At 39.9% G+C, this 24,443-nt stretch overlaps 1 protein-coding gene across 9 annotated transcripts in view; it reads left to right on the forward strand.

Moving 5' to 3' along the window:
• ORC3 (origin recognition complex subunit 3) overlaps positions 1–24,443 on the forward strand; it is an 83,035-nt gene that overhangs the window by 34,949 nt on the left and 23,643 nt on the right. For all 9 annotated transcript variants that reach the window (XM_055258322.2, XM_055258313.2, XM_063619090.1 and 6 more), the window contains 2 exons: positions 12,758–12,874; positions 14,291–14,370. In XM_055258322.2, coding sequence (XP_055114297.1) covers positions 12,758–12,874; positions 14,291–14,370 — 197 coding nt within the window. The remainder of the gene's footprint in view (positions 1–12,757; positions 12,875–14,290; positions 14,371–24,443) is intronic.

Here is a 24,443-nt window from a genome sequence, read left to right on the forward strand (position 1 = left end):
TATATTTTGGCCGTTGCTGCCTTCTTACAATATTCTGCACCTTGTTTTATTTTGTACTTAATCTTGGAAATCGTTCCATATTAGTACTGAAGAGTGACATAGTAGTCTATTGAATTAATGTACCTTTTTTAAGAACATGTCTCTTACTGATGAGCATTTAGAAACACATAATGTCACATTTATTTTCATACTCCTCATGCCTTTTTTAGGAAAAAGTTGTTAGAATATTGTAATGATAGTAAGATGAGATTGAAGGTAAGCCATAGTGCTAAAGATGAGTTTTGGTAATACGTATGATTTTCAGATTTTGAGCAAGAGAATGTTAGATCTTATACATGTACAATTGTATATCAATTTAAAAAATTAAACGTGTTTTAAACATACAATTTTAAACATACAATTTAAAAATTGTATATCAATTTAAAAAATTAAAATGTGTTTTAAAAAATGTTAGGTTCTAGAGGGCATGTGTTTACCTCCATTGGTAATTTGTGCCCATTATAAAAGCTCAAAAAATATTCAGAATGGCTTTTATTAAACCTTTTATTAAACATTATTTCTAATGTAGAGTCCACACTGGGCTGTAATATAAAGTCACTTCTAGATTGGGCTCAATAATCATTTTAGTAATCTCTGTAATGCCTTCAGAGCAGTGTAGGAGGTTCTCAGACCTCCATGCAGGTTGTTTTGCTGGGAAGAAATTTAAGAACTAGTGAGAAAGAATGTGTGCATGTTTATTGAGTCTTTGAAGATTAGCTAGATTAGCTCTCTGCTGAGTCAGCTAGTTGCCAAGTCCATTTCCTGCTAGAACTTTCTGTCAGAGTGTATTTCAGAAGCCAGGAGTACCTTTAACCATTGAGATGACAGAGGGAGAGAATGTCTAGGCTAGTGTATTATAGAAATTGCCTGACATTGGTCAGGCACGGTGGCTCACGCCTATCATCACAGCACTCTGTGAGGCCTGGCTTCGTGGATCACTTGAGGTGAGGAGTTCAAGACCAGTCTGGCCAACATAGTGAAACCCCATCTCTACTAAAAATACAAAAATTAGCTGGGCGTGGTGGCGCATGCCTGTAGTCCCAGCTACTCAGGAGGCTGAAGCAGGAGAATTGCTGGAACCTGGGAGGCGGAGGCTGTGGTGAACCAAGATTGCACCACTGCACTCCAGCCTGGGTGACAGAGCAAGACTCTGTCTTTAAAAAAAAAAAAAAAAAAAGAGCCTGACATTGATGTCTGCTTTTCAGTGACTTTTTACATATTTTCTTAGCATTTATTTATACTATCCTTGTTCTTGTTGCACTGTCAGTTTTGCTTGTTATGATCTTTGGTGTATTCATTTTCAAATTACATACTTTGTCATTTAAGCGCATGTTTTCTAGAGACTTATACAGTGAGAAATATGAAGAAGCACAGAGATTTGTACCCTTACCCTGAAAAAGTTACCTGCAGGCTACCTGCTGAAATCAAAAGACAGAAAATGTCTAAGAAAAAATGAATGTTTTAGGCCAGACACAGTGGCTCACTCCTGTAATCCCAGCATTTTGGGAATCTGAGGTGGACGGATCACTTGAAGTCAGGAGTTCAAGACCAGCCTGGCCAATATGGTGAAACCTTGTCTCTACTAAAAATACAAAAATTAGCCGGGCATAGTGGTGCACGCCTATAATCTGAGGTACTCCACAGGCTGAGGCAGGAGAATCACTTGAACCTGGGAGGTGGAGGTTGCAGTGAGCCAAGATCATGCCCTAGCCTGGGCAACAAAGCAAGACTCTGTTTCAAAAAACAAAAACAAAACAAAAGAATGTGTCTATTGATTTTTTAGTTTAGAGTAAAAGTATCTTTGAATATTCTCATAATAATGCTTCTCTTTTTATAGTTTTGTAAAAATACATGACAATCAATAATGTGGTACTACAAAATATAGGAAATTTTGTATTTGAACTGCAGTTACTCATTAGCTATGTATATTTAAGAAAATCACTTACCTTATTTAAGCCGCAATTTTCTTTCTTTCTTTTTTTTATTATACTTTAAGTTCTAGGATACATATGCACAACGTGCAGGTTTGTTACATGGGTATATGTGTGCCATGTTGGTTTGCTGCACCCATCAACTCGTCAACTCGTCATTTACATTAGGTATATCTCCTAATGCTATCCTTCCCCCAGCACCCCCACCCACCAACAGGCCCTGGTGTGTGATGTTCCCCGCCCTGTGTCCATGTGTTCTCATTGTTCAACTCCCACTTTGAGTGAGAACATGCGGTGTTTGGTTTTCTGTCCTTGTGATAATTTGCTGAGAATGATGGTTTCGAGCTTCATCCATGTCCCTGCAAATGACATGAACTCATCCTTTTTTATGGCTGCATAGTATTCCATGGTGTATATGTGCCACATTTTCTTAATCCAGTCTATCATTGATGGACATTTGGGTTGGTTCCAAGTCTTTGCTATTGTGAATAGTGCCACAATAAACATACGTGTGCATGTGTCTTTATAGTTGTATAATTTATAATCCTTTGGGTATATACCCAGTAATGGGATTGCTGGGTCAAATGGTATTTCTAGTTCTAGATCCTTGAGGAATCACCACACTGTCTTCCACAATGGTTGAACTAATTTACATTCCTACCAACAGTGTAAAAGTGTTCCTATTTCTCCACATTCTCTCCAGTATCTGTTGTTCCCTGACTTTTTAATGACCACCATTCTGACTGGTGTGAGATGGTATCTCATTGTGGTTTTGATTTGCATTTCTCTGATAACCAGTGATGATGAGCATTTTTTCATGTGTCTGTTGGCTGCATAAATGTCTTCTTTTGAGAAGTGTCTGTTCATATCCTTTGCCCACTGTTTGAAGGGGTTATTTTTTTCTTGTACATTTGTTTAACTTCTTTGTAGATTCTGGATATTAGCCCTTTGTCAGATGGGTAGATTGCAAAAATTTTCTCCCATTCTGTAGATTGTCTGTTCACTCTAATGACAGTTTATTTTCCTGTGCAGAAGCTCTTTAGTTTAATTAGATCCCATTTGTCGATTTTGGCTTTTGTTGCCATTGCTTTTGGTGTTTCAGTCATGAAGTCTTTGCCCATGCCTATGTCTTGGTATTGCCTAGGTTTTCTTCTAGGGTTTTTATGGTTTTAGGTCTTACATTTAAGTCTTGAATCCATCTTGAATTAATTTTTTATAAGATTAAGGAAGGGATCCAGTTTCAGCTTTCTACATATGGCTAGCCAGTTTTCCCAGCACCATTTATTAAATAGGGAATCCTTTCCCCATTTCTTGTTTTTGTCAGGTTTGTCAAAGATCAGATGGTTGTAGATGTGTGGTGTTATTTCTGAGGCCTCTGTTCTGTTCCATTGGTCCATATCTCTGTTTTGGTACCAGTACCATGCTGTTTTGGTTACTGTAGCCTTGTAGTATAGTTTGAAGTCAGGTAGCGTGATGCCTCCAACTTTGTTCTTTTTGCTTAGGATTGTCTTGACAATGCTGGCTCTTTTTTGGTGCCATATGAACTTTAAAGTAGTTTTTTCCAATTCTGTGAAGAAAGTCATTGGTAGCTTGATGGGGATGACATTGAATCTATAAATTACCTTGAGCAGTATGGCCATTTTCACGGTATTGAGTCTTCCTATCCATGAGCATGGAATGTTCTTCCATTTGTTTGTGTCCTCTTTTATTTCACTGAGCAGTGGTTTGTAATTCTCCTTGAAGAGGTCCTTCACATCCCTTGTAAGTTGGATTCCTAGGTATTTTATTCTCTTTGTAGTAATCGTGAATGGGAGCTATTTAAGCCTCAATTTTCTTATATACAAAGTAGGATAATAGGCTGGGTGTGGTGGCCCATGCCTGTAATCTCAGCACTTTGGGAGGCCGAGGCAGGCAGATCACTTGAGGCCAGGAGTTTGAGACCAGCCTGGACAGCATAGCAAAACCCCTTCTCTACTAAAAATACAAAAAAATTGTCCAAGTGTGGTGGTGTGTGCTTGTTAACCCAGCTACTTGGGAGGCTGAGACACTAGAATCCCTTGAACCAGGGAGGCAGAGGTTATAGTGAGCTGAGATAGCACCACTGCACTCCAGCCTGGGCAACACAGCATGACTCTGTCTCAAAAAAAAAAAAAAAAAAAAGTAGGATAATAATTCCTAGTATGATTTTTTCATAGGGTTAGTAATAATCAAAGTTTGTTCAGCAAATAAAAGTGATTTGAGGCTGGGCACAGTGGCTTACGCCTGTAATCCCAGCACTTTGGGAGGCAGAGGCGGGTGGATCACGAGGTCAGGAGATCGAGACCATCCTGGCTAACACAGGGAAACCCCGTCTCTACTAAAAATACAAAAAATTAGCTGGGCATGGTGGCAGTCGCCTGTAGTCCCAGCTACTCGGAAGGCTGAGGCAGGAGATTGGCATGAACCCGGGAGGCAGAGCTTGCAGTGAGCCAAGATCGTGCCACTGCACTCTAGCCTGCGCGACAGAGTGAGACTTCGTCTCAAAAAAAATAAAAATAAAAATAAAGTGATTTGAAAACAAATATGACAATAAAACTTTTATAAATGAACATAATAGCTTCTTATATATTTTTCACTCATAAAAATTAAGATCAATATGAACACATTTTATTTATTTATTTATTTTTATTTTATTTTATTTTTTTTGAGGTGGAGTTTTGTTCTTGTTGCCCAGGGTGGAGTGTAATGGCGAGATCTTGGCTCACTGCAACCTCCACCTCCCAGGTTCAAGCAATTCTCCTGCCTCAGCCTCCCAAGTAGCTGGGGTTACAGGTGCCTACCACCACATCCGGCTAATTTTTTGTATTTTTAGTAGAGACGGGGTTTCACCATGTTGGCCAGGCTGGTCTCAAACTCCCGACTTCAGATAATCCACCTGCCTCAGCCCCACAAAGTGCTGGGATTACAGGTGTGAGCCACCGCGCCCAGCGATTTTTTTTTTTTCTTTTTTGAGGGGGTCTCGCTCTATCGCCCAGGCTAGAGTGTAGTGGCACGATCTCAGCTCACTGCAACCTCCACCTCCTGGGTTCAAGCCATTCTCCTGCCTCATCCTCCCTCGTAGCTGGGATTAGAGGCATGGGTCACCACACCCGGCTAATTTTTGTATTTTTAGTAGAGACAGGGTTTCACCATTTTAGCCAGGCTGGTCTTGAACTCCTGACCTCAAGTGATCCGCCCGCCTAGGCCTCCCAAAGTGCTGGTATTACAGACGTGAGCCACCGCACCCAGCCAATATGAACACATTTCAATGTGTGTAAAGATGTATATACATTTTTATGTATTATAATATACAATCTATATGTAATATTTATAATACTCTTATGTTATATAGTTGTATAGACATGCCTACCATTAGAGTTTATCATTTTGTGCCCATTTTCTATATTCAAGTATCTAAGAGATGGACCTCACAGAATATTCTAGAGAAATTTACAGTCTGTGTAACTGGAAACCACACTTTAAGAACTACTAAGTTAGACTGCCTCCCTAGGAGGAAGCATTTGTTATTGTTTCCCCCATCACCTTATTTTCTTAAGCTAGAACTAATCTATTAAGTTCCCACCTAAACAAGTGATTGATCTCAGTTATCCTCTGACTAGAATCAAGATGTTAACAAAAACCTTTAACTCCCTCAAAATTATGGATGCACTGCTTCAAAACTATTTGTCAGCTTTGAATTTAATGAACTCAGTAATGGGTTTTTTAAAAAGTGTACTTTTAAATGTAAAAATTTAGCTGACTAAAACTAACACAGGAACAGAAAACCAAGCACCACGTGTTCTCATTTGTGAGTGGGAGCTGAACAATGAGAACACAGGTCGGAGGGAGAGCATCAGGATAAACAGCTAATGCATGCGGGGCTTAATACCTAGGTGATGGGTTGATAGGTGCAGCAAACCATTATGGCACACGTTTACCTAAGTAAGAAACCTGCACGTCCTGCACATGTATCCCAGAACTTAAAATAAAATAAAATTTAAAACTTTACCTGACTAAACAATGTACATTTGTAGGTGATTTGCTAGGAATTTCCTACTAAGGAGGGACATTAGAAGACCTGGTACAGCTGATGAAATACTAAAAATCTTCATACTATGTAGAAAGCTTAGATTCATTCCCTTGCAGGTGACAATTGAAGTTTTATTATTCTTACTTGTTAATGTTTCGTGTCTTTATACCTATTTTCCCAACTCGATTTTAAATCCTTTTAGAGTGGGAAATAAACCTGGAACTCCTTTAGCACCCTCATTTCACAAATGAAGAACTGCAGCCAAGAGAAAGGAAGTGAAATATCTGATGTCACAGAGCAAGTTCGTGGTAGAGTAAGGACTTCTTTTCACCGTTTGGTATGCTTATCATGGTGTCTCATGAACAAAAGGCACAAAATCAGTTCATGAGTTTGATGGAGACCTGCCTTTCACCTTTGCCCCCACCTCTTTCTATTTCTTTTGTCAGACCTACAGGGCAGACAGGGGGAAGAAAATTTCTTAGAAAAAATAATAAATGGAAAAGTAAAGGAAAAAGGAAAACAATCGCAGTCTATCAAATGTGATCAAATGAGCTAGGCATTAGCCTAGTGCGTCAAGAATTAATCATTTAAATTCAAACTCTTTGTCAAGTGCTTGTCTTGATCTACACTGCTGAGGTAGGAATATGGAGAACAAAAGGCAGAGACAGATGAGAAGACTAGCACTCTTGCCACATAAGTGCTAGGAGAAAGCTGTGGTTTGGCATTCTTATTAGATAGCAGTAATACACTAAGTCTGGAAAACACTGCCAGCCAGCATTTTTCTCTAATGAGAGAAATAAGGCTTAGTTATAACAAGATGATAAATGAGAAAGTGCTGTGTTCTTAGACAGCTGGTATCTCTTAATCCTAAAATTCAACAGTCTGTTTTACCAGTTTTTAATGATCAGTGGATTGATTGAAATTACAGAAGTTTATAGTCATTTTTACATACTTTATTTTATAATCTGAGGTCACTGTTCACCCCTATACATACAATTCTAGAGATAAAAGTGGTAAGTACTATGGAAGTAGAAGAGAGGTGAATGCACGGCAAATGTAATTCTGCCTAGCCTTTTTTTCTTTACCTATATAAGTTTTACATATCTATTGACTTCTCCTCCAGAGAAAGCAGCTAGCTCAATAACGATAGGGGCTCTGTCATATAAGTAAACAATGATATATGATTTTTAAAAAATAGATTCAAGGGGTTACAGGTGCAGGTTTGTTACATATTGGATGATGGTGAGGTTTTGGCTTCTAGTGTGACCATCACCTGAACAGTGAACATTGTACCTAATAAATAATTTCTCCAGCCGGATGCGGTGGCTCACGCCTGTAGTCCCAGCACTTTGGGAGGCCGAGGCAGGCAGATCACAAGGTCAGGAGATCAAGACCATCCTGGCTAACATGGTGAAACCCCGTCTCTACTAAAAATACAAAAAATTAACCGGGCGTAGTGGCGGGCGCCTGTATTCCCAGCTACTCGGGAGGCTGAGGCAGGAGAATGGTGTGAACCCAGGAGGCGGAGCTTGCAGTGAGCCAAGATCGTGCCACTGCACTCCAGCCTGGGCGATAGAGCGAGACTCCATCTCAAAAAATAACAATAATAATAATAATTTCACTGCCCTCACCCCTCCCAACCCTACCCCTTTTGGAGTCCACAGTGTCTGTTATTTTCCTCTGTATATACATGTGTACCTATTATTTAGCTCTCACGTATATGTGAGAACATGCGGTATTTGATTTTCTGTTTCTGAGTTCTTTCACTTAGCATACTGGCCTCCTGCTCCATCCATGTTGCTGCAAAAGACATGCTATCAGTGAATGATTTTTGTATGAATAACAGACAGGATTGATGAGGTTGGAGATGACTAATTTAAGAGGGTGTATTGCACATTAAGAGGCAACCCACAGTCTAATGTAAATGTGTTTTTTAAACATACATTTAAAAAAATATGTTAGAACCAATATTTACATATTGAGAAATTTTGCGTTACAAATTCAGACTTTTGAAAAATCAGGAAATCTAGACCACATCCAGCAAGACAAAGTATGGTTGCTCTTGCTTAAAAGAGAGACTGAGGCTGGGCACAGTGGCTCACACCTGTAATCCCAGCACTTCGGGAGGGCGAGGCAAGCAGATCAGCCTGGGCAACATAATGAGACCCCATCTCTAAAAAAATTAGCCAGGTGTGGTGGTGTGCACCCATATATAGTCCCACCTACTTATAAGGCTGAGACAAGAGGATCACTTGACCCTGGGAGGTCAAGGCTGCAGTGAGCTGAGATTGCACCACTGCATTCCAGCCTGGTTGCTAGAGCAAGATCCTGTCTCAAAAATTAAAAATAAATAAAAGAGAGACTGAGTGTTTGGTCTTCATTCATTAATGTACTCTTCATTCAACCAATATTTTTCTAGCGCCTATTATGTGCCAGGTGTTAATCTAGGTTTTGAGAATACAGGAGTGAACCAAACAGTCAAAACATACCGTTTTCATTGTATCAGGGAGACAGACAATAAATAAGATAAATAAGTAAAATATCTGTTAGTGATAAGTGCTGAGGTAAAAACAATGAAGCAGAGAAGAAGGATATAAAGTTCCATGTGCGTGGGAAGTGGAGTCAAAATTTTAGATAAGGACCTGACTGAGAAGGTAAATTTTGAGTAAAGACCTAAAGGAAGTCACAGAGCTTGCCACTCAAGAATCTGGAGGAAGGGAATAGTGAGCAGGTAGAAAGGACCTGAGGTTGGAACATGTCTGCCATATTTGAAGAAGAGCAAGGAGGCTGCTATGTATTGCTTTGCTTTTTTTTTTTCTTTTTGAGACAGTTTCGCTCTGTCACCCAGGCTGGAGTACAGTGGTGCAATCATAGCTTGCTGCAGCCTTGACCCTCTGGGCTCAAGCAGTCTTCCCACCTCAGCCTCCTGAGTAGCTGGGACTACAGGCACATGCCACCATGCCCAGCTAATTTAAATTTTTTTTTTTCTTTTGTAGAGACAGGGTCTCTCACTATGTTGCTCACTATCAAGTTGGTCTTGAACCCCTGGGCTCAAGTGATCCTCCCGCTGTGGCCTTCCAAAGTGCTGGGATTATGGGCGTGAGCCACTATGCCATGCCTGTTTTTCTTATAGCAGAGAAATATTTCTGTTCCTTTGTCAAAAATCAGTAAAGACTAAGAAGTCTTCATGCTTAAAGAACAGAGAAAGCATATCTCTTTAGTAAATAATGCATATTCCTAGACAAAGTGTATCTCTGTAGAAAAGAATCATTCTAAACACAATTATGAAACAAAATGGTGACAGCTATGACTAGTGTGCAGAAAAAATGCCTGAAGAAAAATTTAATGAATGGAAAGTAGGGTTAATATTTCAACAGGCTTTATTTTCACATGTACATGGTATGATACTGCTGTAATGTATTAAATGGAAAATTTTTTTTTGAGATGGAGTCTCACTCTGTCACCCAGGCTGGAGTGCAACGGCGCGATCTTGGCTCACTGCAACCTCTGCCTCCCGGGTTCAAGTGATTCTCCTGCCTCAGCCTCCCAAGTAGCTGGGATTACAGGCGCCCACCACCACACCCAGCTAATTTTTGTATTTTTAGTAGAGACGGGGTTTTGCCAGGTTGGCTAGGCTGGTCTTGAACTCTGACCTCAGGTGATTCACCCGCCTCAGCCTCCCAAAGAGCTGGGATTACAGGCATGAGCCACCCTGCCCGGCCTGAAAATTTTCTCATATATCAAAACCTTTTACAGGTTTGAGTCTGTAAAATAGTGTCCATAAGTACATTAAGAATTATTGTTTTAAGGCCGGGTGCAGTGTCTCACGCAGTGTCTAATCCTAACACTTTGGGAGGCCGAGATGGGCACATCACTTGAGGTCAGAAGTTGAGACTAGCCTGGCCAACACGGTGAAACCCCGTCTCTGCTAAAAATACAAAAAATTAGCTGGGCATTGTGGCGGGCGCTTGAGCCTGGGAGGCGGAGGTTGCAGTGAGCTGAGATCACGCCACTGCACTCCAGCCTGGGCAACAGAGCAAGACTCCATCTCCAAAAACAAACAAACAAAAAAGAATTATTTGAATAAGTAAAGGCAGATACATATGTGCAGGTATCTAAGTAAGATGGAGAACTTAGAGGACATGTTATAAGAAAATGTTAATCATTTGTGATGTTTTTTGTTGCAACTGATAAAAACACATATAAATAACAATGAAATCTTTATTGTGTGGAGATTAGGTTCTAAAGTCAGCACATAAGGTGAAGATCTGGGATGGTCAAAATTACTTTTGAAAAATCCCATAGAAAGGTACGGCAAACCTTCTCTCATTCGTTAAGTCCATCATAGCCAGTCTTTTTCTCCATTGTTGGAACCAACCACCATTTCCTCAGTTGAACACCAGATGATATAGTCTGCCACATATGTTGTGTGGAACAAAACAATACAATACAAAACATTTTTTAGGCCAGTCACAGTGGCTCACACCTGTAATCCCAGCACTTTGGGAGGCTGAGGTGGGCGAATCACTTGAGGTCAGGAGATCAAGACCAGCCTGGCCAACATGGTGAAACCCTATCTCTACTAAAAATACAACATGTTAGCTGGGCATTGTGGCGGGCACCTGTAATCCCAGCTACTCAGGAGGCTGAGGCAGGAGAATCGCTTGAACCTGGGAGGTGGAGGTTGCAGTGAGCAGAGAGTGAGACTTCATCTTAAAATTTTTATTTTTATCTTAAAATAAAGTAATGATTAAAGCAAAACAAAACATTTTTTAAACACTAGAACTCTACTCAGCACAGGAATGCACCACACAGTGAAAAGTATGAAAGAACTGAGACCACCTAGGAGAAAAACATGTTTATATCCCTCATCGAACACTTATTCCAGGGCGGGTATGTTCCTTCAGTATGCAGTATTGCCCTATAGTGAGTAAAGTATTTCTTTTCTCTCCTTATCCAAGTAAATGGAATGAAGATACTCACTTCTACTGCATCACCCAGATACTTGTACACATAGCTATTCCACAAGGCAAAAGAAAATAGGTAGCACAAGTATCATGCAGTATGATTATTCAGTAATTAGTTCATTTTCTTCAAAATATTCCCCCTGTTTAAAAGCTATTTAAGCACACATCAAGGTAATTAATGGCTTTATGCCATCTGTATGTTATGGCTCACAGTAAAGAACTAAAGAACTAAACTAAAGTTTAGAACTAAAGTATACCCTCCCAATGGTGGTTAAAACAATTTTTGATTATGGCTACTTTTGTTATGATAGGAGATTTAGATTTTGTTATGATGGGAGACATAGATTTCGAAATTACCAATCAACTCAAATAATGGGAGGGAAAACATTTAGGTGCTAAAAACTTTTCTTTAATCTGCCCTGTGCTTTCAGGTAATGACCCATAGATCGTTGACCAAGGAATTGATTTCCTAAGTGAGTTGGTGTTTAGGAAGATATGTCATATTTATTGCTTTATAGAGGTTAGATTTGCTTGAATTTATTGATGTCTGAGTTATTTTCTATATGGTTGACCACTAAAAATAATGGGTATCTGCAAGATATTACTGAAATAAAGACATAGCCCAGCAAAGCCTTTATTTGACTTCTTAAAGGAGAAAAATATTGAAGACCATGGCACAGATGATAATCCTCTTAAGAAAATGTTACAGAGTAAGTGGTTATAAAAGGAATTGAGGCCTGAAAATTACTTGATAGGATATAATGTTTTAAAATCATTTCTAAACTATTTCAGGAGGCTCTAGAAAACATCTCTCTCCCGTCAACAAAACCTTTTAAAACTGATTTGTGAGATTAATCATCCATAGGTTGCTTTTTTTTTTTTTGTCTGTATCTAAATCCCTAATATGGAGAGTAGGGCTAGTTTTCAATTGTGGGTTTTTTATTTTTATACAAATGAGGTCTCACTATGTTGCTCACCCAGGTCTTAAACTTCTAAGCTCAAGCTATCCTCCTGCCTCAGCCTTCCAAAGTGCTGGGATTACAGTCGTGAGCCACTACACCTGCATAGATTTCTTAAGACACTATCCCTCATGTCATCATTCTTGCTAGATGCTAAATTATAAAGCTTATTTGCTTCAGATTTATTTATTTATTTATTTATTTATTCTTTTTTTTTTTCTTAATTGGTGAAGCAAATAAAACCAGTATTGGAGATCTCAGCAAGAGGCAGAGACTCATCAGAATCACTTGTGTTTCTGCCATAGTCTTTTCATTTTCCTCTTCAAACACACTAACACACTTGAGCAGTACTTTAGGAAAAGTATACAACATAAGCAGAACTTTAGCAAGTTCATTAGGTTGGTACCATTCCGTCTGGTGATCTCACTCTTCTGATGCTAGCAAGGTGGAGGATAAACCACCTTCCCTCGCTGTGGCACACACCAGGTGATGGGCACAGGCAAGCATCTGGTAAGGTGCTTTCCTGCACACTTGTAATTTTGGGGGCCAAAGTATTGTGGGTATGCTAGAGCTATCAGGAGATTAAAATACAGTATCAATTCTGGCATGTGTAAAGTATCACCAGACTTGATACTAAATCAGAAATGCTCAGCCTGTATTCTGGATTTTATATGTATTTCAAATTTTCATGAATTTGTAGTTTTGAATCTTCTTCAGTTTTCCAGAAATTTTATATAGCCATGAAGTAGATTGTATTATTATGCTCTTTTATTAGCTGACTTATATATTAATAATATATTCTGTGATTTTTAGGAAGAAACACAATTATTACTAGAAAACCTGCATGTTTATCATATGAATTACTTCCTGGTTTTGAGATGTCTTCATAAGTTCACCTCTTCTCTTCCCAAGTATCCACTAGGTCGACAGGTAATCCAAGCCTCCTCATTTGGAATCTATGAAGTAGGAATGTTAGTATTTTCTTGCTTTGGTTTTTGTAGCATTCAGGCATCAGAATGTGAAATGAAGCCAATCCTTACAATGAGAACACAATCTAAATCCATTCCAGCTGTACACATTACTGGTAATTGAAATTATTTTTTGTTCAGATGGCCACAGCTAGAAACAGCCATATGAATCCCAGTGGTGTTGCTTCCCCTACAATGTTTTTGTACTAAGGCATTTGAACTTTCCTTCTTTAACACTTCCTTGTCGCCTGTACTGAGAGAGCTGTTTCTCTTCCCTTAATGGAAGAAGGAATCTGTTTGAGAATGCTTGATGGTTAACCTTGCACTACACCCAGAATAAAAAGAGAAGCAGTACTTCTTCTCCTTGAAAAATTATGCTCAGCTGGCCTTTATGTTATTCCATAAACCTATCAACCATCTGTAGAGTAGCTTTTAGCAGAGGAATTCTATATTCCTAAATCATCTTAGCTCAAAGCTTTGGAGAACAAATACCAGTATGTAAGAATGACTTGTTGGCTGGGTGCAGTGACTCAAGGCAGGTGGTTCACCTGAGGTCAGCAATTCGAGACCAGCCTGGCCAACATGGTGAAACCCTGTCTCTACTAAAAATACAAAAATTAGCCCGGCATGGTGGCACACGCCTGTAGTCCCAGCTATGAGGGAGGCTGAGGCAGGAGGATGGCTTGAACCTGGGAGGCAGAGGTTGCACTGAGCTGAGATCACTGCACTCCAGCCTGGATGACAGAAGGAGACTCCGTCTAAAAAAAAAAGAATGACTTGTTCATGAGGTGATTTTTGCCATTGAGCCTTAAATGAGCCTCTTTTTCTCATTTTTCCTTTATCAGTTTCTTATTTTAAAATGACCACTGATATCAACCAATCTCAGTATAGTCTCATTTTACTTTTATGTAAATCGCATTCTTTTTTTTTTTTTTTTTGAGACAGAGTCTCGCTGTGTCGCCCAGGTTGGAGTGCAGTGGCGTGATCTCCGCTCACTGCAAGCTCCGCCTCCTGGATTCACACCATTCTCCTGCCTCAGCCTCCTGAGTAGCTGGGACTACAGACGCCCGGCTAATTTTTTGTATTTTTAGTAGAGACGGGGTTTCACCGTGTTAGCCAGGTTGGTCTCGATCTCCTGACCTTATGATCCACCTGCTTCCGCTTCCCAAAGTGCTGGGATTACAGGAGGGAGCCACCGCGCCTGGCCGTAAATTGCATTATTGTAAAGCCTGATCCATGAGATATATGCCAAGTCTATTATAATCTAAAGAAAATGACTTAATAACATTTTTTTGTGTGTGTTGACCAGAAATGATTTTGCCAAACTAGTAGTGTGTATACACTTTTGGTTCCTCACAAATGTGTTGTTCACTTACAGGTCAGAGAGTTGTACTGCACATGTTTAGAAAAGAACATATGGGATTCAGAGGAGTATGCATCAGTCTTGCAGCTGCTGAGGTAGTTTCGTTTTTTCTTGTTTTTCTGTTTTTGTCTGCTATAAGCCTGCTAGTAAGTAGCACCTTCCTCTAGAACCCTGCCTGCCAAAAAGTTTCATAAATAGCCGTGTTGTGTCTAAGAATATTTGCATGTATCTTGAATTTATCCATGTAGCCTATGATGTTTTCAATATAGCAACTATCCATTTCTTTGCTGGTTTAACCTTGCATTTGAACTTGTGGTTTTTAAAGGAAAATCCATGATTGTTTAGTCAAATACTGACACTACCCTAAGAGAGCTTAGATATGGATCATTTGAATCCAGCCAACTTTACATCATGGCAGGGAAAGCAAGTCATGAAAAGTGAGGTCACCATGTCCCCAACCTGGTTGAATGGAGGAAGAGCATCATTGGGTGATATGTACCCAGTGGTCACAGCTGACCTTGATTAGGAGCAGCAAGGAGTAGGCAGTGGCCTTGGTGCCTTCCCCCACCTTAACATTGGCTAATTCATAAATTCTTTATGTAATAATATACAAGTAAATAAGATATCTTAGTGTTAAAGTTATTATTTATATTCCTTGGTTTCACTTCTTATATGTATAGTTACTTTTTAGTCTTCCATAAAAAAATGACACTTGGATAGTTATAAGGGGAAATCACATGTGAGCTAAGTTTCGCCAAACAGTTTTATAATTTTCCTCAGAGGTTGTAAGTGCTTATATAAAAATATTTTAAAGAAGTCTGAAAACTGAATATTTATTAAGTCTTGCTTTCCTCTGGGCCCACAAGAAAAGAACAGATGGGCACAGTAGGAAGAAAATTCACACTGAAAGCACTTTAAGTCCAGAGACTTAATAATACAAATATTAGTGATCTAGCAGGTGCAGCTTAAGATAGAAAATGGATTTCATGCTATCTGGAAAAATACCTCCCCATGGAAACTAGATCGCCACTGAAAAGCTGTGTTTTATTTCATTTTTTAAAATCCCAATAAGATTTCTTTTTTCTTCTTTTTTTTTTTTTTTACCCATAAGGAAACCAAAAAATCCCAATAAGATTTCTATGTATTTATAAGCTTATGTCAACTATAGTATTTCTGAGACTTATTTTGCTTTCTATTCAAGTAAATATACCTATCTTATATACCCAATTGATTCTTTCAGGGTTTTCTCTTTTAAGCTTTGTCATTAGTAATTGTCTTCCTTCTCCAGTGAGGTGTTCCCAAATTCATAGATTCTTTTGTCAAGAAGGAACTTGTTCTTTCTGTTCTGAACCTCCCAACACCAGTTGTCTTCGGGTGCAGTCAAGAACCAAGAATGCCAGTTCCAAAGTAGGGTAAGGAAACATGAGCAGCAGTAGTAATGGTGATAGCAGTAACCATCACTTATTGAAGGCTTGCTGTGTGCAAGGCACTTTGTTAGGCACTCTCAGTACATTTTCCAATCTAAAACTCTTAATATACCTTTATGGTAGATATTATTAGGCACACTTTACCCCTGAGGAATCTGAAACACACACAGGGATTAAGTGACTTGCCTGAGATCACCTAGCTGCCGAGGGAACCAGGATTCTACTCCAGGTCTGACTTCAAAGCTGTTATACCTTCTGCTATTCTTTGCCAAGATCAAAAATACGGATTTGGAGATCTGAGTACAGCAGAAGCAAAAAATAGAAAGTGAGATTTCATTTTGCTAAGCTGAGGTCAAAAACATGGGCAGTCAAAAGCAAAGCAACGTAAAAAGCACTACGGGTCAAATATAATACCTACAGCAAGGACAGGCAGGAGTCTGGGTTCTATAAAAGAGGAAAGGAATCAGGGAACCTCTGGGCTGGAATCAGCCTTTTCTCCTTTGTACAGATTTGATGTAGACCAGAAGTCAGGGACACTTTTTAGTTAAGGCATTCTCAATAGGCATCACCTGAACTTGAGACCATTCTCATCACCTGTCTTGAAATTTTATTTAACTCATGAGAGAAAAGACTAAAATGATCCCTGAATGATGCTTTGGAAAGAATAACTGGTAAGGTACTATTAGAAACATAATCTAATTAAATTTCTTATTTGAAATTTTTTATAAGAATCAGCTTAAATGATTTTTCAAGAAAAAATACTTTTTACAGATCGAGCATCTCTAACCTGAAAATCTGAAATTCAAAGTCCTCTAAAATTTGAAACACTTCAAATTTCAAAACTTTATGAGCACTTGTGATACCACAAATGGAAAATTCCACACCTGACCACATGAAATGGGTTGCAGCAAAACAGAGGCACACCACAGTTTATTCAGCTTGCCATCGTTTGTTGCTGTTGTTTAACACTGATGTGGGTATTACTTAGTTACACTTAACACATTATTTTTTCACTGTACCAATGGTATGTCCTGTTTTTTAAGTGTTAAGTTCTTACATGTGAATAAGTGTAAGAAAATGGTTGCATATGAATTCAAGAGTCAGTAATGATGGGGATACCAAACAACTACAGATTGATTGTCCATCTAGTTGGCCGAGATAGTGACACCTTTGCTTTCTGATGATTCAGTGTACCTTGTTTCATGCAGAAAATTATTTAAATTATTGTATGAAATTACTTTCAAGCTGTGTGTAGAAGGTGTATTTGAAACATAAAGGAATTTTGTGTTTAGACATGCATCCCATGCTCAAGATAATCTCATTATGCACATATGGCAAATATTCCAAAATCTGAAAAAATCCAAAATGCAGAACACTTCTGGTCCCAAGCATTTCAGATAAGGGATACTCAATCTGTAGGTGGAAGCTGACATGTTTAAATAACCATAGATCAGATGAGATCCAGCCCATTCAGGGTAGTATGGCTGTAGACATCCATCTACCCTTAATTCTTCTGCTTTGTTTGGGAAGAACATGGAAGAAAAGGTGACTTCTGCCTCCGCTGCTCTTACCCCCACCATAGTGGCCTTTGGCGATGCCTCCTACCTTCCCCCAACAACTCTTGTATGTTAGAGAGAAAGGGCCCTCCCAGCACAAAGTTGCATTCCTCTCCCCTAATTTATTCTAATTTATTAATTTAGTCCCACCCCTTCTGAGCCTGCAGCCTTCTCATGCAGCCTGAGGACTGTAGAGTAAGTAGCTGCCCCGGCCCCTCCCAGGCCTGACCCAGCCTGGGGAGTGGGACAAGATGTGGGTGTGGCCCTGTTGGAGGTTGATCTGGCTGTTTTTATTTCTTGCCTTTGTGTTTGTGTTCTGTGATACTTGTTGAGAAAGAAGAGGCCAGGCACAGTGGCTTACACCCGTAATCCCAGCACTTTGGGAGGCCAAGGTGGGCGGATCACTTGAGCTCAGGGGTTTGAGACCAGCCTGAGTAACGTGGTGAAACCCCCTCTCTGCCAAAAATACAAAAAAAAAAAAAAAAAAAATTAGCCTGGCATGGTGGTGCACATCTGTGGTCCCATCCTTGGAGGCTGAGGTGGGAGGATCACTTGAGCCTGGGAGGCAAAGGTTGCCCTGAGCTGAGATCGCACCACTTCACTCCAGCCTGGATGATAGTGAGATTTCGTCTCAAAAATATACATATAAAAGAAAGAGAAAAAAAGAAATGTGAGCAAAGCAGGAGGCAGATTCAAACCCCAGTATGTCACGCCTCATGCCTTTTCTTTAGTGGTGGGAAACGCTGATCTTGTAAAGGCAATGTGTCCCCCCTTCTTCAGCCTCTAGTGTATTTCACAGAAAACAAAACCTCCCAATAAAACTGTTGAAACCTGGAAAATAAAACAAACAATATGTCATCTACTTGAAGAGATATCTGGTGACCATTTAAAACATATTTACAGTGACTTTGTAATAATGTGGGAGAATGTTTATGTCACATATTTATTAGTGGAAAAAGACCTATATAATTTTATATCACAGTTATTTTTTAAATGTATGCAACAGACATTCATGTGTGTGGGGAGCATGCAAATGTGCATTTATAATATGTGCTATAATTTGACATGAGCTCAGTGGTTCTGCATATGTTCTGCCTTTCCTTGCTTAGTCAACTCTTGGAGTATGAAGACCACATCCCTATATGGGATATATATGAGTAGGTTAATTTTTCACTCAACCCTGTGTCGTTATATAAGGATATGTTTCCATTAAAAAGCCATTTGGGATCAGAAAGTAGTAACAAATGATGCTAACCCAGCAGTGAGCTAGGTAAGTACAACTGTTTTTCCTTATCAGATGTGAAAGACTGTAAGAGGAACATTTCACCCCTCTATTGGAGAGAATTTCTGAACACCCATCTAGAAATCAAATGCTAGACCAGTAATTTTTCATATTTTTAAAATTCACAGAACCTTGCATAAATAAGGTTTTAGGGGTTATTGTAAATCACAGCCAGCTGGGTGTGGTGGCTCACGCCTGTAATCCCAGCGCTTTGGGAGGCCAAGGGGGGGGCAGATCACGAGATCAGGAGATCAGGAGTTCGAGACCAGCCTGACCAACATGGTGAAACCCCGTCTCTACTAAAAATACAAAAAATTAGCCAGGCTTGGTGGCAAGCACCTCTAATCCCAGCTACTTGGTAGGCTGAGGCAGGAGAATCACTTGAAGCTGGAAGGCAGAGGTTGCAGTGAGCCGAGACCTTGCCATTGCTCTCCAGCCTGGGCAACCAAGCGAGACTCCATCTCCGAAAAAAAAAAAAAAAAATCAGAGCCTCAACTTAAAGGAGCGTGTTGGATCAGCCAGACCTGAAGAGTACTACACTCTCATACCAGTAGCAGTGGATTCTTGGATTGGGGATAATGAAAAGTGCACCCCACTTTTTAGGGGAATTTATGTCCCCTACCTCATCAATTGAGAATTACTCATCTACAGTTATTCCATTTTCTTTCAAATAAGGAAACCAAGGCCAGAAACATTGACTTTTCTACAGTTGACAGAGCTGAAACTCTTTCAACCCTATTCCAGTTACTTAGAGGTGGTAATAAAAGGAAATTTATGGTTTTGTGGCCAGTAGTCCATGTTCAGAGTGTATCCAAAATTTTAAACTAGCAGAGCAAGCTTCTGTGGACTCAGATACCCCCCTCCCCCATCCTGACACTAGCCATATTGGCACAGGACACAGACATAAATGAAAGGAGCCACAGTGTCTAGTCTGCTTATCCTAAGTGTAACCTTATGAGCTTGCAAAGAAACAGACTTACAAATCAAAGGTGATTGATAGCTGGAGGAATTTACCTTAGGCTAAAGGAATTATTCTAATTTTTGAGTAAGGCTTTTGACTTAAACAGTAATATATTAGCAGGTCATCTCAGCTTTCATTGAGTTAAAAAATAAAATAAAAACATGACCTGAATAATGATATTAACATTTGATCACTTCAGCTTAGTTCAAAGAGACTAGAAATTTGGACTCTAAGTAATGCATTATTTCCTGACTTTGCAGATCAACTTTAGGTGATATTTAAAGATCTACTAGGAAAAATGACACAGCTCCACAATCTCTAATAAGCTTCCTAATAATCTAATTTATGATGATGTAGATTTATCCATCCAAGAGCTTTATGAAACTGCATCATTAAAATACAATTTCTGGCAGGGCACGGTGGCTCACACCTATGATTTAGAGCACTTGGGAGGCCAAGGCAGGCAGATCACTTGAGCCCAGGAGTTAAAGACTGGCCTAGGCAACATGGAGAAACCCCATCTCTACAAAAAATACAAAAAGTATATGAGCATGTTGGTGCATGCCTATAGTCCAAGCTACTTGGAGGCTGAGGCAGGAAGATCACTTCACCCCAGGAGGTTGAGGCTGCAGTGAGCTGTGATTGTACCACTGCACTCCAGCTTGGGCAACAGAGTGAAACCCTGTCTCAAAAAAAATAATAAATAGGCCGAGCATAGTGGCTGAAGCCTGTAATCCAAACTCTTTGGGCGGCCGAGGTGGGTGGATCACCTGAGGTCAGGAGTTCAAGACCAGCCTGGCCAACATGGTGAAACCCCGTCTCTACTAAAAATACTAAAATTAGTGTATGGTGGCGCATGCCTGTAATCCCAGCTACTCAGGAGGCTGAGGCAGGAGAATCAATTGAATACGGGAGGCAGAGGTTGCAGTGAACCAAGATCACGCCACTGCACTCCAGCATGGACAACAGAGCGAGACTCCGACCCAAAAATAAATAAATAAAATGAAAAATAAAGAAATAAATGGCCGGGCGCGGTGGCTCATGCCTGTAATCCCAGCACTTTGGGAGTCCGAGGCGGGCGGATCACGAGGTCAGGAGATCGAGACCATCCTGGCTAACACAGTGAAAACTCGTCTCTACTAAAAATACAAAAAATTAGCCGGGCGTGGTGGCGGATGCCTGTAGTCCCAGCTACTCAGGAGGCTGAGGCAAGAGAATGGCATGAACCCGGGTGGCGGAGATTGCAGTGAGCTGAGATCACGCCACTGCACTCCAGCCTGGGCGACAGAGCGAAACTGTCTCAAAAAAAATAAATAAAAAATAAAAATAAAATAAAAAATAAAAAAATAGAAATAAATAAAATAATATGATATAATTTCTTTATTTTAGAAAAGGAATTGCCAATCCTAAATTTGCATCACATCAGGGCCTTCGCAATTACCTGTAGGCTTACAGATGATGAAATCAGGCTTGGGGCAGAATTGTTAAAGCTCTCTTTAAAACAAAAGATATTGGGAGTCACTGTTTTTTGTGTAATGGTTTCCAGGCTTCAACATGCATAAGAATTAGCTGAGATATGGCCTAGTGAGGTGGCTCACGCCTGTAATCCCAGCACTTTGGGAGGCAGGCCGATCAGGAGGTCAAAGAATTAGCTGAGATATTAATTATTTCAGCTCTTTCCCCAGAGCTTCTGTTGGGAACGCTGGTATGGTGTTTCAGCAGGAATTAGCATTTAACAAGCACTCTGGCACATTCAGACAGATGGCCCAGGAACTATACTTTGAGAAATACTTCTAGAAAATAAAGGGAGAAGTAAAAAAAAAGGCGGGCGGAGGGGGGGGACTTTTGAGGAAAACAATGAAGCCATCAAAGGAAAAGTCTTTATTTGTGGAGAAGCTGAATGGCTGTAGGCAACTGATCTCAAATTGGCTCGAAAACTGGATTGAGGTATTCCACTAATAGTGAGCTAATGGTTTTTATCACAGTAAACAGAAAAAAAGATCTGAATTTGTATTTTGTTTTTCTTTATTAAACATTTAGTGCCTACTGTCACTTTTCTGCTAGCAAAATGAACAGATAACTAAGAAATATTAATTTTAAAAACTCAGAAATAACTCATCAAACTTTGACAGCTCTTTTCTTTCTTTCTTGTGAACTCAGGGTTATACAGTCATCCATCACTGTCTGTGGGGGATTGGTTTTAAGAGGACACCATAAGTTCCATATATGAAATGGTATATAGTGTTTGCATATAACCTGTGCACATCCTCCCATATATGTTAAATCATCTCTACTTTACTTGTAATACCTAATACAATATAAATGCTATGTAAATAGTTGTTACATTGTGTTGTTTAGAAAATAATGACAAGAAAAAAGTCTGTACATGTTCTATACAGTCTCTGCTCCTACCCCCCAAAATATTTTCAATCCAAGATTGATTGAATCCACCAATGTGGGACCCACAGATACAGATGGCTGACTGTACTTTTAAAAATTACGTCAATAGGCCAGGCATGGTGGCTTACGCCTGTAATCCCAGCACTTTGGGAGGCCGAGGCAGGAGGATCACCTGAGTTCAGGAGACCAGCCTGGCCAACATAGTGAAACCCTGTCTCTACTAAAAATACAAAAATTAGCTGGGCATGGTGGCACATGCCTGTAGTCGTAGCTACAAGGGAGGCTGAGGTGGAGGTGCAGGAGTTAGCCAGCCTGGCTAACATGGCGAAACCCCGTCTCTACTAAAAATACAAAAATTAGCCTCGTGTGGTGGCGTGTGCCTATAATTCCAGCTACTCTGGAGACTGAGGTGGGAGAATCACTTGAACCTGGGAGGTGGAGGTTGCAGTGAGCTGAGATTGTGCCACTGCACCCTAGGCTGGGTGACAAAGCGAGACTGCATCCAAAAGAAAAAAGAATTGCATCAATAAAGTATGTGTATATTTGAACTTACTCAAGTTGCTTCTAACCATGTAATGAATTAAATTTATTCTTTTTGATGTATTCCACAAAAAAGCATGGCATCCCACAAAGGGCATCATGATTTCCAGGTGCTTCCCGGGATGAACCAGTTTGAGAACTGTTCCCTTTAGAAAAAGTATTCTTCACTAAGGCATTAGGTTAGGAAATTATTAATTACTGCATGGTTATTGCTTTGCCCATCCATAAAAAAAAAGTGTTTTTTAAATGCTTCATTTTTGAAACCACTGATCGGATGACAGAGATAACCCTGGGCCTTACCAATACAGAATTTTGGTCAAATCATTGACGTGAACAGTAGAGAGCTACAATACAGAGTAGTAAGAGCTGTGATGGGTTAGGGCTAGGGTGCTGAGGAACCAGTAGACTGGACAGTTAACCTCCTTTTGTGGGGTTGGACAGCTTCTCTAGGAAGTTCACCTAATACGAAATATCAAGGCTTAGGAGGAGATACACATACTTTTGGTTTCTGTTTCATTGTTATCATCCTACATAATTGCTTTGTTGTGTTAGTCTTCGAATAAGACAATTTCTTTTTTTTTTTTTTTTTTTTTTTTTTTGAGACGGAGTCTCGCTCTTTCACCCAGGCTGGAGTGCAGTGGCGCGTTCTCGGCTCACTGCAGGCTCTGCCCCCCGGGGTTCACGCCATTCTCCTGCCTCAGCCTCCCGAGTAGCTGGGACTACAGGCGCCCGCCACCTCGCCCGGCTAATTTTTTGTATTTTTAGTAGAGACGGGGTTTCACCGTGTTAGCCAGGATGGTCTCGATCTCCTGACCTTGTGATCCGCCCGCCTCGGCCTCCCAAAGTGCTGGGATTACAGGCGTGAGCCACCGCGCCTGGCCCGAATAAGACAATTTCTTATTTTTACATGCTTTTTAATTTTTTTGCATGCTTTTTATTATTTTTGCATGCTTTTTTGTTTTGTTTCCTTAACTTCCAGTCTTCATTGATATATATACATTTGCAAGTTTGAGTTCTGAGTATTTTTCAAAACTGGCTGGTAATGGTAATGTCTGTTTAGAATTTGGAAACTCGTCAGGCAAAAGGTGTTTTCATTAGCCATGGATTGGCCAGTTTTTCCTTGTAGCCTGTTCTTATAATCAGACATTTATATAATTAGTACTTAACCAGAAATTATTGGCTTTCTGTATGATGAAGCAGAATACTCCATTGCCCTGCAGGATGATTGCTTTTAATGATTGCTTAATGATTCTCTTTCTGTCTTAGTTAAGAAAACTTTTTTTAAAAATGACAATCTATAAAGCCTTTATTGTTTTTCTCAACTCCTGTGACAGATTACCTATAAAGCTTTTAATACATTGGGTGTCACAGGCATTTTTTGGACCATTTACCTGATAGTGAAATAATTATTTCTTTTCTTTTCTTTTTTTTTTTTTTTTTTTTTTTTTTGAGGCGGAGTCTTGCTCTGTTGCCCAGGCTGGAGTGCAGTGACGTGATCTCAGCTCACTGCACGCTACGCCTCCCAGGTTCACGCCATTCTCCTGCCTTAGCCTCCTGAGTAGCTGGGACTACAGGCGCCTGCCACCAAGCCCAGCTAATTTTTTGTATTTTTAGTAGAGATGGGGTTTCACTGTGTCAGCCAGGCTGGTCTCGATCTCCTGACCTCGTGAATCAACCGCCTCAGCCTCCCAAAGTGCTGGGATTACAAGCGTGAGCCACCGTGCCCAGCCAGTTGCGAAGCAATTATTTCTTAATTAAGTTGGATAAAGATAAATCGCTCTTTTGTGGCATTAATGTGACCTATCTTAGACATTTTTTGTTATTTCTCTTTAATCTCACATGGTGGCTTTCAAATTTTTTAGTTCTGCTATTTTCTTTACAATTTTATTCTCTTTATTTTAAAACAAAATGTTAGTTGGAATGTACCAAAATTGGAAAGCATTGTCTCACTGTCTCTAATCTCACATGGTGGCTTTCAAATTTTTTAGTTCTGCTATTTTCT

Source organism: Symphalangus syndactylus, chromosome 2, assembly GCF_028878055.3.
Source record: "Symphalangus syndactylus isolate Jambi chromosome 2, NHGRI_mSymSyn1-v2.1_pri, whole genome shotgun sequence".
In the NCBI taxonomy this organism is placed as follows: domain Eukaryota; kingdom Metazoa; phylum Chordata; class Mammalia; order Primates; family Hylobatidae; genus Symphalangus; species Symphalangus syndactylus.